The 18,815-nt window shown below is 42.2% G+C and overlaps 2 protein-coding genes across 10 annotated transcripts in view; one reads left to right on the top strand and one right to left on the bottom strand.

Annotated features, from left to right (window-relative positions):
- The first annotated feature begins 83 nt into the window (after positions 1–83).
- Positions 84–18,815, top strand: part of BCCIP (BRCA2 and CDKN1A interacting protein) — a 29,990-nt gene continuing 11,258 nt past the window's right edge. Inside the window, exons 1-7 of one of the 2 annotated variants that reach the window (XM_001139618.7) lie at positions 84–279; positions 3,153–3,227; positions 4,125–4,205; positions 7,132–7,221; positions 7,978–8,165; positions 10,325–10,499; positions 17,812–17,887. In XM_001139618.7, coding sequence (XP_001139618.3) covers positions 115–279; positions 3,153–3,227; positions 4,125–4,205; positions 7,132–7,221; positions 7,978–8,165; positions 10,325–10,499; positions 17,812–17,887 — 850 coding nt within the window. In that variant the 5' untranslated portion in view covers positions 84–114. Of the gene's footprint in view, positions 280–3,152; positions 3,228–4,124; positions 4,206–7,131; positions 7,222–7,977; positions 8,166–10,324; positions 10,500–12,661; positions 13,110–17,811; positions 17,888–18,815 lie in introns of those variants that run through there. The other variant, XM_003312819.6, reaches the window with a different exon arrangement.
- Positions 12,895–18,815, bottom strand: part of DHX32 (DEAH-box helicase 32 (putative)) — a 60,137-nt gene continuing 54,216 nt past the window's right edge. For all 8 annotated transcript variants that reach the window (XM_001138928.6, XM_016919595.4, XM_054659966.2 and 5 more), the window contains 5 exons: positions 18,300–18,491; positions 17,404–17,553; positions 15,557–15,744; positions 14,762–14,943; positions 12,895–13,416 (listed from right to left, as the gene is read on the bottom strand). In XM_001138928.6, coding sequence (XP_001138928.1) covers positions 13,245–13,416; positions 14,762–14,943; positions 15,557–15,744; positions 17,404–17,553; positions 18,300–18,491 — 884 coding nt within the window. In that variant the 3' untranslated portion in view covers positions 12,895–13,244. The remainder of the gene's footprint in view (positions 13,417–14,761; positions 14,944–15,556; positions 15,745–17,403; positions 17,554–18,299; positions 18,492–18,815) is intronic.

Below are 18,815 nucleotides of genomic sequence, written 5' to 3' on the forward strand. Positions count from 1 at the left end.
TTGACGTGCACTCAGCGCCGAGCTTCTTCGTAGTTCCTCACCCCCTTGGCTACTATGGGCTGGTCCGGAAGGTCAGGCAAGGGGAAGCTGCGCAGGCGCAGTGTGAGCAGCAACATGGCGTCCAGGTCTAAGCGGCGTGCCATGGAAAGTGGGGTTCCGCAGCCGCCGGATCCCCCAGTCCGGCGCGACGAGGAAGAGGAAAATGAAGTCGAAAATGAGGATGAAGACGATGATGACAGTGACAAGGAAAAGGATGAAGAGGACGAGGTCATTGACAAGGTGAGAAGGACACGCTCCCCTAGTTGGTTTATACCTGAGAAAAACTTCCTGGCAAGCCCAGGCTGTGTAAAAATAGCGTAGGGTCTTCCCTGACCCTGAGTGTCTGTGAGGAGAAACTGGAGATAAGTTCTTTCTCAGGTTTCTCCTCGGTCTTTAACACACTGCAGCCATAATAGTTATTTTTTAAAGGTCTAGTCCGGTCCAGTTAACCTCCCAACCCGCGTCCTCCCCGAAAAAGCCCGCCACAACAGGTGTGTTCTTCTCGCCCTCTTTAGTTCTCAGGCTGAAGCCTCAGATCCTGAATCGGCCACCCCGGGCTCGCAGAGGGGGCCCTCTCCCCTCGGGGCAGCAGCTGTCCTCCTCTTCACTCTGCAGGCGGCACTCACTTGGGCCCTCAGTTTCTTGAAGGCTCCTGCCGCGTTCTACCGTAGAAGCCTTTTCAAATGCTCTTCTTTATCCTGCAGTTTTCCCTTCCTTCTTCAGATCTCAGCTAGGCTGTATTTTCTGGCTCCTGGGGCAGCTGACCCAAGTCGTGGGTAAATCTTTGGTTTCATAGTCTCATAGAACTGTGTTCCTTTCTTCAGACTAGGTCCTACCGTAGTGCCTGGCAATATAGGTACTTATTATTTGTTTAGTAAACAATTAGGACTGAATGATCCTTCAGCCTACTGAATGTTTAAATAGATACCTCAGCCTTAACTTGTCCAAAGCAGAATTTGTATAATAATTCATGCCCCTCTCTTAATCGTCACCATTTCTATAAATGGCCCCTAAAGTCACCAGCTGCTCTAACCCAAAACCTGGGACTTAACTTTAATTCCTCCCTTTCCTCATCCTATATCCAGCCCTTCAGTAAATCCTGTTATCCAGACATTTCTCAGCACTAATTCTGAGACCATCGTAGTCCACACCTCTATCATCTCTTGCCTGGACTACTATTTAATGTAACAGCTTTTAACCGGCGTTCTTTTCTCCATTTTTGTTCCCCTACAATCAGTCTATACTCCACTTACAGTCAGAGAGATCTTATAGGTCTGATCTCAGGCCTCTGCTCAGAATGCTGCATTGGCTTTCTAGTTCATTTACAAGAAAATCAAGAGTCTTCACAATTGAGGGACGGAAAGGCAGCCTGGATGGCTGGATCAGAATAAGGAAGAGAGAGTGATAGGAAATAAAATCAGAGAGGTAATCATGAGTCATGATGAGCATGGAGGGGAGCATGGAGAGAAGCATGGATGCAGGATTAGAGGTGACACCATGGTGTGGGTATGTGATCAATCTTCCTTCCCTTACAAATCTTTACTTTGGCTCTATGCCTTGAATGCCATCTCACCATTTTTCACTTAGAACTTTGACTGGCTATTTTATTACTTTTGGGTTATAGAAATCAATGCTGCCTGTGTTAACATGGGAAATCTATCACACCACCACAGTCTTAATTCTAAATCACCTGGGAATGAGGGACAGGGCTCTTTTCTACAAACGTGACTGTTCCTGCTGAAGCCATGTGGAGATGAGCCCATACCCAGGAAAAGGGTGCTGGACAGATAATCCATTTGCCGCCCATTTCCCTGGTGGTGCCATAATAGTTAGGGACAGAGGTCCGAGATGTCTGTCTAGACAAAGAAAAAAACACTAGATGAGCATTATTTACAGAATGTATTTATATATAAGGAATAAGTTTAAGTCCTGAATAATGACAGTTTGTTATTTGGTTTAGTTTGATCCTGTTTGGAACACTCCCACCCGACCTCTTGTGTTTTGCTGCTCACATAATCTGGCTAAGTTAGCATTTGAAGTCTGCAAAGCTGGACTTAAAGAGTTCAAATTGGAGCTGGAATTGCTCTAAGCAATTCCAGGGCCTTGCACGTTTACAATTAAGGAAGACTTAAATATATACATAGTCAGGGTGTCAAAGTAAAAGGAGGTCTGATTTCCTCTGCGATGTCCTTCAGCTAAGACCTAAATTCTGAAACCGTTAAAACCTGAAGTGCCTTTAAATATATTATTTCATCAGAGCCCCAGGTTCATTGTGTCACTTATCAAGGTCTGATTTAGGGTCCTCAAGGACTAATCTTGTTAGTGTTTAAAAGCAACTAGGTTTTGTTTTTGGCATTTTAGTTCCATCTTCTAGATTCTGTTGTCTTGCAGATAGAGATCAGGGAGCCCAGCTACACATTCATTCTTCTAGTCCCTTGTACTCATTGTATTTCCTTCTGCCTTAGGGCCTTAGTTTGTGCTGTTCCCTGTACCAGGAACTCTCTTTGCTGTTTCTCGGTTCCTTGCTCAAATGTCACTTCAAGGAAGGCTTTCCTGACTGACTTCTTATTTTTTAAGTTGTTACAACATTGTGTACCTTTGTTTTATAGCACTTACATTTATTTCTATGAATATTTCCTTAATGCCTATATTCCTCCCTAAATCGTAAGCTGCACGAGAGCAGGATCATTTGTGTCTGCCTTACTAACCTTTTCATCTTGAGTGCCTGGCACAGTGCTTGGTACCTGGATTGGTACTTAATAAATATTTGCTAAGCAAATGTAGTGTAACCTCAAATCCATGGGCTAAGTCAAGCTCTAGGCAATTCCAGGGACTTTTGAAGTGATTTTGATTTTTGCCCACCCTTTTTGTAATCAGGAAAATAATTTATCCTTTGTGGCTGCCGTGTCTGGTTTATTTGAACTGGACTTTCTCAACATTTAAACTAGGTTACTCTGAGTGTTTTGTTTTCTCAGGCTTTTGTGTCACCTGAAGAAATAGTGTGAAGGTGCTTTGTATTCTTTACAGATGGCAATCTTGGCAATGTTTGCCTATTTTAAAGTCTAGATGTTTGTAGTTTTTCTGGTAACAACTATTTTGTGTGTTATTTACAGGAAGTGAATATTGAATTTGAAGCTTATTCCCTATCAGATAATGATTATGACGGAATTAAGAAATTACTGCAGCAGGTATTGTCTTTTATTTATTATGCATAAATTTCCTCTTCTAAGAAAAATCAGGGGCCGGGTGCAGTGGTTCATGCCTATAATCTCAGCATTTTGGAAGGCCGAGGTGAGAGGATCGCTTGAGCCCAGGAGTTTGAGACCAGCCTGGGCAACATAATGAGAACCTGTCTCTACAAAAAAATTAAAAATTAGCCAACTGTGGTAGCACACACCGTTAGTCCTAACTCCTCAGGAGGCTGAGGCTGGAGGATTACTTGAGTCTAAGAGCTCAAGGCTGCAGCTATGAATGTGCCATTGAGCTCCAGTCTGGGCAACAGAGTGAGCCTCTGTCTCTAAAAAAAAAAAAAAAAGACAATTCAGGTCATTCAATACAGGCTCTCCCAAGTTCATCTTTTAGAATTTCCATTTCTATCCTCTCCACCTTGCCTGGAAGGAAGAATTATTTCCTTTCATCTGCTAATTAGAGTTATTTTGTTTTTTTTTTAATTCACAATTCTTATGTAACAGTCATATAACTGTGCTGTTTGGTGCTATAAAATTGATGCTTGCTGCTTCTCCTTATTCTTTTACTCATATAATATGACTTTGGTTCTTTAGCCTTTATAGCTCTACTGTCCTTTTCACCAAATTCTTTGGCCTTAAGTTTATCCTCTCTCGTTTCTCCCTTTTTTCTCCCCCTCCCCCATTACTTCTATATTACTACTGACTGCTTCTTTTCTGAAATTTCCTAATCTTTAGCTTCTTTGACTCTCCTGGGCTTTTCTTTCCCTCTTGGGGTTGCTTTTCTAGATCATCATCTTAAGTCACAGAAATTTCATTGTTTGTATTTGAATATAGGATTTGAAGTTATTAGAAATCATGCTTTGATCTTAATTTAAAATAATTTTTTCCTCCTTTTAGCTTTTTCTAAAGGCTCCTGTGAACACTGCAGAACTAACAGATCTCTTAATTCAACAGAACCATATTGGGAGTGTGATTAAGGTAAGTAGGATAATTGTGTTTATTCTGATTAAATGAGTTCTTTATTCTGTTCATGCTGGGCATCACCATGCTTGTAATCCCAGCACTTTGGGAAGCAAAGGTGGGAGGATTGCTTGAGGCCAGGAGTTCAAGACCATCCTAGACAATATAGCAATACTCTGTCTCTGCAAAAAATAACAAAAAATTAACCGGGCATAGTAGCATATGCCTGTAGTCTTTTTACCCAGGTGGCTGAGGTAGGAGGATCTCTTGAGCCAAGAAGTTGAAGGCCATGGTGAGCTTTGTGCCGCTGCACTCTAGCCGGGCAACACAGCAAGACCCTATATCTGAAAAAAAAAAAAAAAAAAAAAGGAGTTCTTTATTCTGTTTAGCTCAAATTGGAAGCAGTATTACTGGAGGAATGGAGACTGATCAGAAGTCATTGCAGAAATCCAAGCTTATTAAATGCAGTAGTCCAGGTGGGGGCAATGGAGAGGGAGAGAAGTGGGCTCATTTAGAAAATATTTGGGAGATGAAATATGATGAGGCTTAGTCCCTGATTGAGTCTGAAAGTGAGAGGAAAAGGAGTCAAGGATGACTTCCAGGTTTCTAGCTTGAGCAAACAGGATAACAAACATGGAGGAAGGTCAAATTAGGAGGGGGAATGTGAATTTGGATTTGTACATTTTGAGTTTGAGTTACCTGTGAGATACCGGGTAGCAGGTGGAGCCCTGGAGACTTGGGAGTTGGTCGTAAATGTTACTGAGGTCGTAGAAGTGATTGAGATTGCACAGGGAGGGAAGGGACAGACACCTTAGTAATACCAAGAATACTTGGATGAGTAATATAAGTGGCAGAGCCAGCAAAGGAGATTAAAAGGGATGACAGGAGAAGTAGAAGAAACAATAGTGCAGTGATGTCATACACGGCAAGAAAGAGAACATTTGAAGGAGGAGGGGATGGTCATCCTTATCAGATAGATGTTGTAGAGAGCTCAACAACATAAGGACTGGTTTAGACCCTGGCTCTGCTGCTTATCATCTGGTGGTTCTTTGGGTTATCTGTTGTTTGTATAACAAACCACCCCATAGCTTAGTGTCATAAAATAGCAATAGTCATTTATTTGGCTAATGGATCTACAGTTTGGACAGAGCTCAGTGGGCACAACTCATCTGTGCTCCTGCTCCATCATGTTAGCTGGGGTGGCTTGACTAGGGGCTGGAGGATTCCCTTTCAAGATGGCTCACTCACATGACTGGCAAGTAAGCCCTAGCTGTCTGTCGGGAGCTTAGCTGGGACTCTGGACCAGGGGCCTTAGTTCTTCTCCATGTGGGCCTCGTCACGCATTGGTTTGCTTCCAAGAGCAAGCTGCCCAAAAGAAGCAGGCAGAAGTGATATAGTGCCATTTCCACCATTTGCTTAGTCTTTACAGATACAAATTTCTACCTAGGGGGAGGGCACATTGATCCTACCACTCCATGAGAAAAGTACCTAGGTCACTTTGTCAGAAGAGCATGTCCAAGGAGAGATCCATTGGGGCCATCTGTGAAAGATACAGTCTGCCACAGTACCTTAATCTGTTTCCATTTCTGTCTCTGAAAATGAGGATGGTACTAGCACCGATCTTGTAGAGTGCATGGGTAAACAAAATGAATTGCTGACTGCTTAGAACAGTGTCTGGCAGCTGACATGTGCTACATTTGTGTAGCTGTCACTGTTGATGTCTTTTTCCTGTTCCTAGCACCTGTTCCCTAGCCTGTTGTGAAAAACACAACAAACAAAAGCTCCATTCAGTCTAATGTTCCACTCTTAAGTACATCACCTTCAGAGCCAAAATTCTTGAAAAGTAATCTTAAGTCATGGTTTCTACTTCCTGTCCTCCTATTCATTCTTCAGACACTCTTATCTGACTTTTACACCACTAAAATTCGGACACTGAGTGATAGGGTCACCAACATACTTGTTACTAAATACAGTGTACACTTTTCAAGGCTTCTGACAATATTAGTAACTTTATGGCACTCAATGTAAAGAAAATGAGAAATTAAACCTATGGGGCATTCCTTTTATTAGGGCAATGGGAAAAAGCAGACCACCTGCTCTTTCATCAAATAAATGTGATCTCTAGCTGATTCGTGTCTTAGAAGACCTAATGGATATGGAGGAGGAGCAGTTATTTTTATCCTTGAAAGAGGTTATTATCAAATGGCAGGATTCACTCTTTAAATGGATAATCACATCAATAGCTCTGCAGTTGTAACTGTGGCTTCTTGGGATTCTTCAGAGACACTTGAGGTGTCCTGAGGATAGAGACTTCTTGTTCTTAGTAAAGGGACTACCCATAGTGTTCAGTGGAGCCAGTCCCTAGGATCATAGAACAAAGGGCAGGGGGGTTCTCTTTTTTCCCCTTCTCTCTTGCTAATGTGGTAGGTGTAAGTGGCCCTCAAGCATTGCCTAGCTTCACTAATGGTCAAGACTGACAAGTGTTCTGGAAACTCATGAGTTTTAGATGAAACAATGCTGTGGGCCAGCAGAGAAGCAAGGCTTGGCTCCAGCCTAATTGTGTAGAAAACAAATGAAAATGCTTTATTTCATGAGGTTTATCTCTTCTGGATTTGTATTATATTGAGAATCTGATAAAAGAAAATGACTTAAGAATCTACTACAAAGAAATTTCAATCTGTTCAGAATCTGAAAGGAGGAACAGAGTCGAGGTAAAGCGAAATGAACAAGGTCACACAGTATTTAAGATACAATGCTTTCCAAGATGATGGTGGTAAAACTGTGACAGTATTTAAAATACAATGCTTTCTAAGATGGCGGTGGTAAAACAAAGTTTTGCTTTTGAAAAGTGAAAAGATAAATGAGGCCTACATCCCAAGACTTGGTATTATACTCTTGGTATTATACTAAATATAACATTTAAATATTTTTTCTTTTAAAATAGCAAACGGATGTTTCAGAAGACAGCAATGATGATATGGATGAAGATGAGGTTTTTGGTTTCATAAGCCTTTTAAATTTAACTGAAAGAAAGGTTGGTTTCACTGGATAGCATCTGAATGGTTATTTCTTAGGCCAAAACCACTTTTATTTAATGCATGGTGAAAATGTCTTTTATGTTAAACAGTGATATTAACTATAGGGATAAGTGCTCTTGTGAAATCTTATTGTAATCCTTTTTTAATATGAAGGTGGTGGTGTTGGGTCTGTACCCAGTTAAAGTTGTTTACTCCCTGTGGTTTAGGGAATCATCTGGCTTTGCAGTCCTGATGTTGGAGCTGTTTGTGCTGTGTCTCTGCAGCTGTTATCTTTGCTACTTGTGTAGTGGGGATATTCTCAGGCTTTGCTGCCTCAATGTTGAGGGCATTTACTGAGATTTTATTTTGTTTTGATTCATCTCTTTTTATTGATTCTCTGATGAGTTGTAATAAAAAGTAAACCAGCTGCTTACCCACCTCAGAATTAGATGCAGGCTACACTTAGTCTTTAATTTTGAAATAAACTTTCCAGTTACTTCCATCTATCTTTATGAGATGGACTAGAGTTGCCATTCCAGTGTGTCTGAATGTTAATTATGACTCTCTTACCACTCATCATGGGATGGTAAATAACCAGTGTATTTACTTTTGAGAAATGCTTAAGCAGTCAACACTGAAGACATACAAGACGTTAAGGCTATGGCAGGAAACTGCCCTTAGCTGTAAGATGAAAAGTGATAGCTTTTGCTCTCAGGTTTTGTCCTCTATGTGATGGCTTGTAATAGGAAACAAGCTTTCTCTTTGCTTTCTAGGGTACCCAGTGTGTTGAACAAATTCAAGAGTTGGTTCTACGCTTCTGTGAGAAGAACTGTGAAAAGAGCATGGTTGAACAGCTGGACAAGTTTTTAAACGACACCACCAAGCCTGTGGGCCTTCTCCTAAGTGAAAGATTCATTAATGTCCCTCCACAGATCGCTCTGCCCATGTACCAGCAGCTTCAGTAAGAGATTCTGGGAAAATATCTTTGAACAGTAATTTTTTTTTCAAATAGATTCAGAAATGTCATTTAAGTAGAATATGTAGATATAGAAAGAGTTCTGTCCTTGGTTTAAGCGGGTTTAGTGTGAGGGGAGTGGAAGAAACATCCTATGAAGTACATACATTATTAACAACTGGCTTTTTGAAGAGTTTGTGACAATAATCATGAAATTTTAACTTAAGATTTAAGTGATATATAAGTAGATAATTTCATATAGACTTTGCATCCCCATTTGATTGAAGTTTTCCACCTTCACAAGATAGCTTTCTGCAACATGAATAAAATAATGAACAATTACAACAATAACAAAACTGGTAAAGTTCCCAAATTCTATTGGTATGTTTCATAACTAAGGAAACCATAGTCCTGATACTGTGGCTAGCTTTTCAGGGTTTTTGTTATTCTATTTTTTAATCCAGAAGTTTTAAGTTTACAAAAATATTTCAAATGTAGCTGTGAAATCTAGCAAACTGAGTGTACTAAGAATTGTATTGTCTGTGCTTTGCAATAGAGGACAAAATATAGGCAGATTCTCTTATTTATTTCTATCTAATTTAAATTTTTTTTTTTTTCGGTAGAGACAGGGTCTTGCTACATTGCCCAGGCTGGTCTTGAACTCCTAGGCTAAAGTGATCTTCCTGCCTCGGCCTCCCAGTGTTGGGATTACAGGTGTCAGTCACAGCACTTGGCCTAGACAGGTTCTTTATAGAATATTCTTTCTCAGAGGTCATAGCCCTTGCGTTGTGGTTTTCCTTTAAATAGCTGTAGGAATGCAACTCTACTCTGGAAACCTTTACGTTTGCTGTTTTTTCCTAGGGATTCGGTGCTTCTTATCTCCTGCTCCCTGCTCTCTCAGCTGTAGCTCAGATTGTGCTTCTGGTGCCTTAAGTGGTTTTTGTTTTTTTTTGGTTTTCTTTTTTTCTGATCAGCGGAGCTCACATTTATTTGGTTTTATAGGAGGGTGATTTGCTTTCTCCTAGTCCTGTTAAAGCTGAAGTGAGCCAAGCGCAGTGGTGCACGCCTGTAGTCCCAGCTACTCAGGAGGCTGAGGCAGGGGGAATGCTTGAGGCCAGGAGTTCCAGGCTGCAGTATACTATGATTGTGCCTGTGAATAGCCACTGCACGCCAGCCTGGGCAAAATTACAAGACCCTATCTTTTTTTTTTTTTTTTTTTTTTGAAAAGGCCAGGTGTGGTGGCTGACACCTGTAATTCCAACACTTTGGGAGGCCGAAGCTAGCAGATCACTTGAGGCTAGGAGTTTGAGACCAGCCTGGCCAACATGGCGAAACCCCAATTCTACTAAAAATACACCCACAAAAAATTAGCCGGGTATGGTGGTGCAGACCTGTAATCCCAGCTACTCAGGAGGCTTAGGCACGAAAATCGTGTGAACCTGGCAGGCAGAGGTTGCAGTGAGCCGAGATTGTGCCATTGTACTCTACAGCCTGGGCAACAGAGTGAGATTTTGTCTCCAAACGAAAAAAAGAAAAAAAAAAAGAGGAAAGCTGAAGAGGACGGTTGTTCTGAGTTTCTTCTTTTGTTCAAGGGCATCCAGATGCACAAGGCTATGTTTAATTTTCAGAAAGAAGAAACATTAAGGCTTTGTTGCGATTCCATTGCTAGAATTTAGGTTGTGTGTTTATGCAGTTTCTGCAGTATGTCAGAAATTAGTTCCAGACTCTAGCAATTAGAGACTGTGGTAGTAGTCACAGGCTGTAGTGACATTGGTTGTGGCTGTATACCTTTGTGTGTTTCAGTTAAATGTTCATTGCTTTAAAAAATTCAAAAATTCAGATTCGTATATATTTTTAACTTCTGCACAGGCAGAGCAGTGATACATTGAGTGAATTTGAGACTCATCTGATCTGTTAGTTGCTATATATCCACAAATCAGCATAATGTGAGAGATGTATCATAGTATTATAAAAAGTAATACATAATCTAAAATGCAACTGATTATGTAAATAAAAATCATTCCTGTAGACTAAGTGTTCAGATTGAATGCCTGCGTCACAGCAGAACCCACTGAAGATGCCTCACCGGGTTTTCTGTACTCTGGTTTGTTGATGGATTTCACTTGACCCAGCAGGTAAACAAACCTTGTGTGTGTGCCTTGCAGGAAAGAACTGGCGGGGGCACACAGAACCAATAAGCCATGTGGGAAGTGCTACTTTTACCTTCTGATTAGTAAGACATTTCTGGAAGCAGGAAAAAACAATTCCAAAAAGAAACCTAGCAACAAAAAGAAAGCTGCGTTAATGTTTGCAAATGCAGAGGAAGAATTTTTCTATGAGGTAAGACTATCCTGCTTATTTGTTTAGATGTAAATAAGGATTTTCTTGAAAATGATTTATCAAGATTTATTGTTCTCCCACTTTAGGTCCAAGTCTTTCAAGTGTGGCTACTCTGTTTTTCTGTTTCCCCACAGGACCTAGCAGCTAACATAGTGCCAGGTGCATAGTAGGTACTCAGGAGGCTAGGCACCAGCCTCCTTGCCTGCACTGTGGTTATGAGCGTGAGGAGGAGGAGGAGAAAAGTGATTAACCTGTTAAGAATGATTAGGCATTTATAATATGCTTCCTGTGAAATCTTTGATTCTAAAACCATGCGGAGAGGTAGACATTAGCCTGGGGTTTACAGATGTGGACTTTAAGGCATAGGGAAATGAGGGAAATTACCTGCGATCACACAGCTGGTCAGTGTGGAAGCTGGGGCACCCCTGCTGCTCTGTGTCCTTAGTTGTGGATGTCATCCTGCTGGTGGGATTTCTCCAGCATTTTTTTCCTATAAAGGTAGCTTGTACTGTGATGGACAGCCATATACCAGATAATATTCTTACCCTCTCTTCCTCTGAAAAATCTTGAAGTGGGCCAGGTGTGGTGGTGCACACCTGTAATCCCAGCACCTTGGGAAGCTGAGGCGGGCAGATCACCTGAGGCCAGGAATTCAAGACCAGCCTGGCCAACAGGGAGAAACCCCATCTCTACTAAAAATACAACAAAAAAAAATTAGCCGGGCATGGTGGCAGATGCCTGTAATCCCAGCTACTTGGAAGGCTAAGGCAGGAGAATTGCTTGAACCTGGGAGGCAGAGGCTGTAGTGAGCCGAGATCGCGCCACTGCACTCCAGCCTGAGCAACAAGGAAGAAACTCCGTCTCAAAAAAAAAAAAAAAACAAAAAACAAAACAAAACAAAAACATCTTGAGCCAGGCGCGGTGGCTCACACCTATAATCCCAGCACTTTGGGAGGCCAAGGCGGGTGGATCACGAGGTCAGGAGATCGAGACCATCCTGGCTAACATGGTGAAACCCCGTCTCTACTAAAAAATACAAAAAATTAGCCGGGCGTGGTGGCACGTGCCTGTAGTCCCAGCTACTCGGGAGGCTGAGGCAGGAGAATGGCATAAACCCGGGAGGCGGAGCTTGCAGTGAGCTGAGATTGCGCCACTGCACTCCAGCCTGGGCGACAGAGCGAGACTCTGTCTCAAAAAAAAAAAAAAATCTTGAAGTGTATCTCTGAGGGGAACATATTTTCCTGAATTGGATGATATCACATCACTTTGAAGACTTCTGCAGAAGACTAAAGCACTACAAATTTAGCTGTGCCCGTCTTTTCCAGCAAGTAAATAGTAAACATAATTTTTAAAAAACATAGGCCGGGTGCGGTGGCTCATGCCTGTAATCCCAGCACTTTGGGAGGCCAAGGCGGGCGGATCACGAGGTCAGGAGATCAGACCATCCTGGCTAACACGATGAAATGCTGTCTTTACTAAAAATACAAACAATTAGCCAGGCACAATGGTGGGCACCTGTAGTCCCAGCTACTTGGGAGGCTGAGGCAGGAGAATGGTGTGAACCCAGGAGGCAGAGCTTGCGGTGAGCCGAGATCACGCCACCGCACTCCAGCCTGGGTGACAGAGTGAGACTCTGTCTCAAAAAAAAAAAAACAAAAAACAAAACAAAACCATATGCTTCAACACCTCAGGTTGACCATTTGGGGGGAGTATGTATGGGTGTTTTAAGATGGCGGGCTATGCAGATTTACTCTGTCTTCACACAAAAGCCTGATGCTAAGGAAGCAGCTGAGAAAGTGAGAAAAGAGTGTTTGAAGACAAGTTCTTGTTAAATATCAAATTTTACAAGTCTTAATTTCATTATGTTTCACAAGATTATTTTGACAATTAAATGAAAATACCACTTAGCTGCTTGTTCACCTCTTAGAAATTGCACACCTCTATCCCTGTTCCTCATGTGGGTTTAAAATCTACTTGGTTTGTGTTTTATAACTTCTGCCTGAATGTCCCATTTGAACTTTTTCAATTCTGAGTTTTGCTTTTTTTTTAGCTCTCATTCTTATTTAAGCATATGCCAAACGTAATATTCTTTGCCGTAGATTAAATGGGTTTTGTCTTTGGGTTGTCCCGATTTTTAATTCATGGTTACTTATTTGGTTTAGAAGGCAATTCTCAAGTTCAACTACTCAGTGCAGGAGGAGAGCGACACTTGTCTGGGAGGCAAATGGTCTTTTGATGACGTACCAATGACGCCCTTGCGAACTGTGATGTTAATTCCAGGCGACAAGATGAACGAAATCATGGATAAACTGAAAGAATATCTATCTGTCTAACCCATTTCCAATGGACAGTGATGGGCTTGTTTTTGTAAAATTACCAGAAAACTCAGTGGAGATTTACCGAAAAACTCAGACTTTATTCAGATTAAGTTCCTCTACAAAAAGTAGGGTTCTGTCCCATGTGTCTCTGACACATTTACAAAATACCAGTTTTTTAAAATTTTCGTCAAATTATGAGTGGTTGATTTAAAAACTTTTCCAAGAAGAAGAAAAGCATGGAGTAGTAATCTAAAGAACTCAATAAAAACTTCTATTTTTTATTTTAAAATAATATACACAGTGTTATTTTCTTCAAGACCGTCCTGTGGATGTGAAATCCGTCTTCGCGTCACGTATCTCCCATCTCCAGCAGTTCAGCCATCCAGCTACCTTTGGGACCCTACCGCACCTTGCGTTTGCTGGGGAGTCACTGGAGAGTGCATCTCTGTTCAGCAGTTTCAGGGCACGTCTCACACATTTGCTGTTCCTTATTCATTGTTGACACAGGGGATAGGTGATCCACTACTTGCTGTAGAATGTCCTTACTTTCACTAGGAGGCAGATTACTGAAATAGTATTGTGGTACCAGCTGCATAAATCTGTTTGTTTAAGACAAAAAGATGAGATTATGAGTGGGGAAGGTGGTGAGAGACACCAAACATTATGTCTGGGCACTTCCCATCCCTGGAGAATCTACCTGTAGAACCGGTATTTAATTTGAACTCAGATAGTATCTCAGTCCGACTTTGTAAAATAAATACTTTCTGGTTTTTATGCAGCCAATCCTGTTGCATTTCTAGAATAAGTTGGCCTCTCTAGTGTTATGCCACACAGTGGAAGTGCTGTCTACCACTAACCTTTAGTGGAAACTAGTATTTCCCCTAAGGCCCATCACCATATAAGAGGCACCAATCGTATGCTTAGGAGAGCTTTGGGTAGGGGATAGAGGGGGTATCTTTGCTTCTTATTTTAACTAGTACCACTCCACATCCAGCTGCGTAAGCCAGACATCTATGAGTCACTCTTGGTTGCTGCCTTGAACACTACTTGCCGGAATAGTAGTGGAACCTTCAAAATGGATCCAGACTCTGTACTGGCCTCTCAAAGACTAGTGGAGTAGTCTCACTCTTGCCATTGCCCCTCCTTTCCATTCATGTAGCAGCCACAGTTATTTTTCCTTTTTTCTTTTTAGACAGCATCTTGGTCTGTCTCCCAGGCTGGTGTGCAGTGGTGTGACAGTACCTCACTGCAGCCTTGACCTCCTGGGCTCAAGCGATCCTCTGTCGCAGAATCTGAAGTAGCTGGGACTATAGGCGCATGCCACCACACCCGGCTAATTTTTTTATTTTGTAGAGACGGAGTCTTGCTATGTTGCCAGGGTTGGTCTTGAACTCTTGGGCTCAAGCCATCTTCCTCCTGCCTTGGCCTCCCAAGGTGCCTGGCCAGCTACAGTGATCCTTAAAACTATATCGAGAAGATGCTACTCTTGCTTAAAATGCTCCAATTGCTGTGTACTGCACTTAGATAAAATATAAACTATGTGGTCCATAAAGCCTTACACCTTCTGGTGCCTGCCTCTCTCTTCAGCCTTCCCTCCTTTTCCCCAACAGCTCCAACTGCAGTGGCTCTTGAAAGATGGCTAAGCTCATTCCTCTCAAGGTCAATGCACCTGTATACAGTGCATTTCTCTAGCATTCTGTCCTTCTTAAAGACACATGGTCTTTGCTTTTATTTCTACACTGTCTTTTCTATGCTGTAATCTAACAGGCAGGGACATTTCTTAGGTATCATCCACAGAGGCCTGCCCTTAGTAGGTACTCTCAACGTAAATTAAGATTGCATCAGTATAAACTTTAGAACTAAGAATAAAAGCCAAATTTGTCATTTACTCCTACAGGTATGAATTAAAAAAAAATACAACCCTTTCTTCTCCATTAAACTTACAGTTCAGGAGAGATTTCTGAGGTAATCCTGATGTAGTTGTTCTCAGAAATGCTGAATTTATGGAAGAGGACCCACTCTGGCATCTTCTTGGTGATTGAGTAACCAGACAGGGGATGCAGCTGAGCAACCTGCTTATGTGTCAACATTAAGTAGTTACCTGATCCATCAACATCCCGAGCAATCTGAAAGGCAGAGTTTTAAAGAAAAAAGATTTTGTATTAATATGGAGATCATTATACAAAAATGTTTGTTGAAAAAAATACCAAAGTATTTTATACGGGATAGTTAAAACTAACGTTTGCCACTCATGTTTCCTACTTTCACATGTAGAAAATAAGCCATAAGCATGTTTTGCCTAAAACTTTGAGACAGTGATGTTAACTAACTTCAGCAACAGCAGGGCACTGCTAAAACAGTGCAGCTGTGAGGTTAATGTTTTGGCCATGAGATGAAACTTAGCACGCTACCCACCATACTATGGGCGACATACACTCCAATGCCAAGTGCTTTACACTTGGTGTGTAGCACGCAATGACCCTGTGATGTAGGAACCTTACTTTACAGATGAGGAAATCCATAATGATATGTCATTTTTCTCCATTAAGACTACATATTCTGCCTTGGCCCTTTATTCCCTTGAGGGGAAGGATATTTAAGTACCAAATCTTTAATAATAACATGGATTTTTAGTTTTACTTAATGTCAAAATCATCATCCTAAGCCATTGTTGGCAGCATGTCCTGAGTATGTGCAATTCAGCAGAGCCTATGCTGAGGTGACCCCACCCCTTCTCACCTGCATAAAGTAACCGGACAGAAGAGCTTTCTTTATGTTTAGAGTGTTTTCCTTGGAGCCAAAAGCAGGTTCTGCATAGGGAAGCTCGATTCGCTTGATAATTTCTAAGAGTTCAGCTCGAATAACATCTGCCATTCTGAGTGCTGAACAGTTGAGGAAGTAATCACGACACCACTTTTCAACACAGTCTAGGAGGGAAAGAACACAAGGCTATTTAGAAATGATTTGTCAGAAGCTCTAAAGAGCCCAGGCCAGGCAGTTGCCATCTTTAAGCCCTGTGCTCTCCTCTCCTACAAAGGAGGCCACATAGGTGAGTGGCAGGAAGGCAGCAAGGACAAGGATTTCTGGTGGCTGCAAGGTCAGCTGTCAGGGCACTACCAGGAAGGGAGACGGTGCCACCGACAGCACCCATGCCACCTGCTGGGGTTCTGTGATCCCAGCCAACTGTGGAAACTGTTCCTAGTGGTGACTGAAGATGTATGTCACTAACCCGTGGCTCATAAAGGCCAGAGAGGATTTTGTAAGATCTATGTTGTGTCTCTATGCATACAGCACGTATGTATGTGGTCCTATTTAATCAAACTAGGCAGAAAAAAGCCCACAGTATAAATTCCTCTGATCTATGAAAATATCTCATATTTTATTTAATGATAAGAACAGGATTACTACCAGGTTGATTTGGGAATTAATTATGTTATAGTTAAGCTCATCTATCTACCCTAGCTGTAACTTTTATCTTAAAATTCAGGCATGTGGGTGAGTTTGAAGTTAGTCTTTCTGGCCACCTGTAATTACTTAAGATGGACCTGGGAATGTACATGGCCATGGCACCATGGACAGAAGACCCTCATTTACCCTGTCCTGTCCACTCATGCTGCTCGGAGCAACCACAGCATGTACTTAGTGTCACCCATTCAGCATGCCCTCAAAAGATGCCACCAGATTCCTGTGTACCTGCTGGCTCCACTGACAACTTTTTCTTCTCAGCTTTGAAACACTAACTCCCTGTTCTTTATACAATTCTGTCTTTCAAATTGCTGTCATATTTTTCACACTACTTCATATATTTTCACACCATCTTTCAGAGCAAAGGAGGTAAAAGATGCTTCATGGAAAATGTCAGGGAGGGACCTTACTGGCTGCCCTTTATGGGTGGCTCTAGCCTCTGCTATGCTGCTTTGCCCTGTTTGCCCCCTCCTCTTGTTTCTGTCTGCATAGCAGCTTCCAGTTGACTTCTGAGTACCTTCCTGTGACAGGTAATCTACCCACTGCCCTTCAGGCATACAAAGGACTTTGTGGCTGTGCTTTGACATGCGCCATTCTCTTCTCTGGACACCCTCTGCTCTCCTCTACCAAGCTCCGTCAGCAACTCTGCAGCCTCCCCTCAGCACCCCGGCCTACCTATTCTGCACTAGTATCTGGAGCTCTGCAGCCTCTCTGCATGCACGTGGTGAATGTGCCAGGATATGGAAGGTGCACAGCACAACTCTGACACAGTGGGCACGTAGAGGTGGCTGTTCCTTGTCTTCCTCCAAAGACCCATGTACGAGTCTGTGTCCCCCGTCACCATGCCCCAAGCAAGCTTGCTCTGAAGGCTGGCTGAGTGGAGTCCTGGAGCTCTGGAAGTACAGGCCCGCCATGGTGGCACACCAGAGCTCCATGGGAACGGGGACTGAGCATCTCCCACTCTGCAGACGCCTGTGGGTGCGTCTAGGGCCTCAAGTGCCATTGCATTCAAGTGGCCAGTAGGGCTAGCGAAGAATGTTTGATGAATAACTAATAAGGACTCAGACTTATCTGGGGAAAGGAAGGTGGAATTAATAGGTAGTTTCTGAGCATTCACTTACACTCACTGCTAGAATTCAGAGTTGTGTCTTGGTAAGCCTTGTAAATGCTGATGAGGGTAAAGTGATCTCCTTCGGGATGTAAAAATGTCTTCCAACAAGTCAAGGCAGCCTCTTCAGCTCCATGTGGCACATGTGAAAAGCAATTTGGAGCTTTAAAATGAAAAAGGTCACATGGTTAGCAATAATGAAGACGTTTTATCTTAGCCTAACATGCAGAGGGGAGGGGTCACGACTGTTAGTGGCATGGCTCCTGTCTTGGTACTCTGAATAAATATGTTATTCTTGTTTACTTAGAAATCCCAGAAATTTAGAGTGAGTCATCCTAATTCTCCCTCTCCTTTTGTGTGTGTGTGTTTGCTTTTCTAAGGTCAACTGAATATGGTTAATATCCTGCTTCTATTCCGGCAGGAGCAGGGAAAACCTGAGGTGCTCGGAGGTCCAGACACAAGAAGAGGATTGGAACCAGTTCCGATACAGCACAATGGTTGGTCTGTTCCCCCAGTATTAGAATAAATTAAAACATACAAGCCAGGATGAATGAAGCCAATAGGAAATAAAAAACAGGCACACAACATTATTTGGGGAAAAACACCTCTAGTGACACGTTTTCTTCATCTGCACTGATTATTTCAGCAAAAGAAATCTAGTATGTTTTCATACATCTGATGTATAAATTTGCTGAACTTTGAGTTAGTTTTCTTAAGATAATTTTTCATATTAAGAAAATTTTCCTTTTCTAACCTATTAAAATACCTCACTATCATTTCAAAAGGTTAAATGAGTTGATCACCATCTCTGCTCTGTGCTCCTCAAAATATAATTTCAAATGGATCCGATTTAAATCTATACCTAGTGCAGATTTGCAAAAAAAGAAAAGGAATAGTCATTAAGGATACCTGTTACCATGGCCGCAATTGTTAGCACTTCATCTACACAGTCAAATTCACAGGACGCTAAGATAGACTTCGAGAGTTGTGGATCAAGAGGAAACTCTGACATGATGATTCCAAATTCAGAAAGATTTCCATCATTATCCAGTGCGGCCAGATAATCTAAGTCTTCCAATGCCTGCATCAAACTTTCTGGTGCTAGGAAAGGAAAAAAATAATAATTTAAGAGTCTCATATGGCTAAGATGGAGGAACAGGTACTGGACTTTTCCCTCCTGCATGAAACAAGCAAACAATGGACAAAATTTGTGAAACAACGGTTTGCAAGCCACCAAATACCAGGGAGTGAAGGACAGTGATTCTTGAGAGGGCAAACTCAGGAGGGGAGCCCTGTGATTGTCCAGCTCATGCTCCGAAGAGGGTCCCAGCTGCAGTGTGCATGCGGGGGGAACCCAGGTGGAGCCTGCCAGCCTCCCTGCAGTAGGAAAACAATGCCAGGGATCCAGGGAGACTAAGGTGGCCG

The sequence above is a fragment of the Pan troglodytes genome, chromosome 8 (genome assembly GCF_028858775.2).
Source record: "Pan troglodytes isolate AG18354 chromosome 8, NHGRI_mPanTro3-v2.0_pri, whole genome shotgun sequence".
Lineage (NCBI taxonomy): Eukaryota > Metazoa > Chordata > Mammalia > Primates > Hominidae > Pan > Pan troglodytes.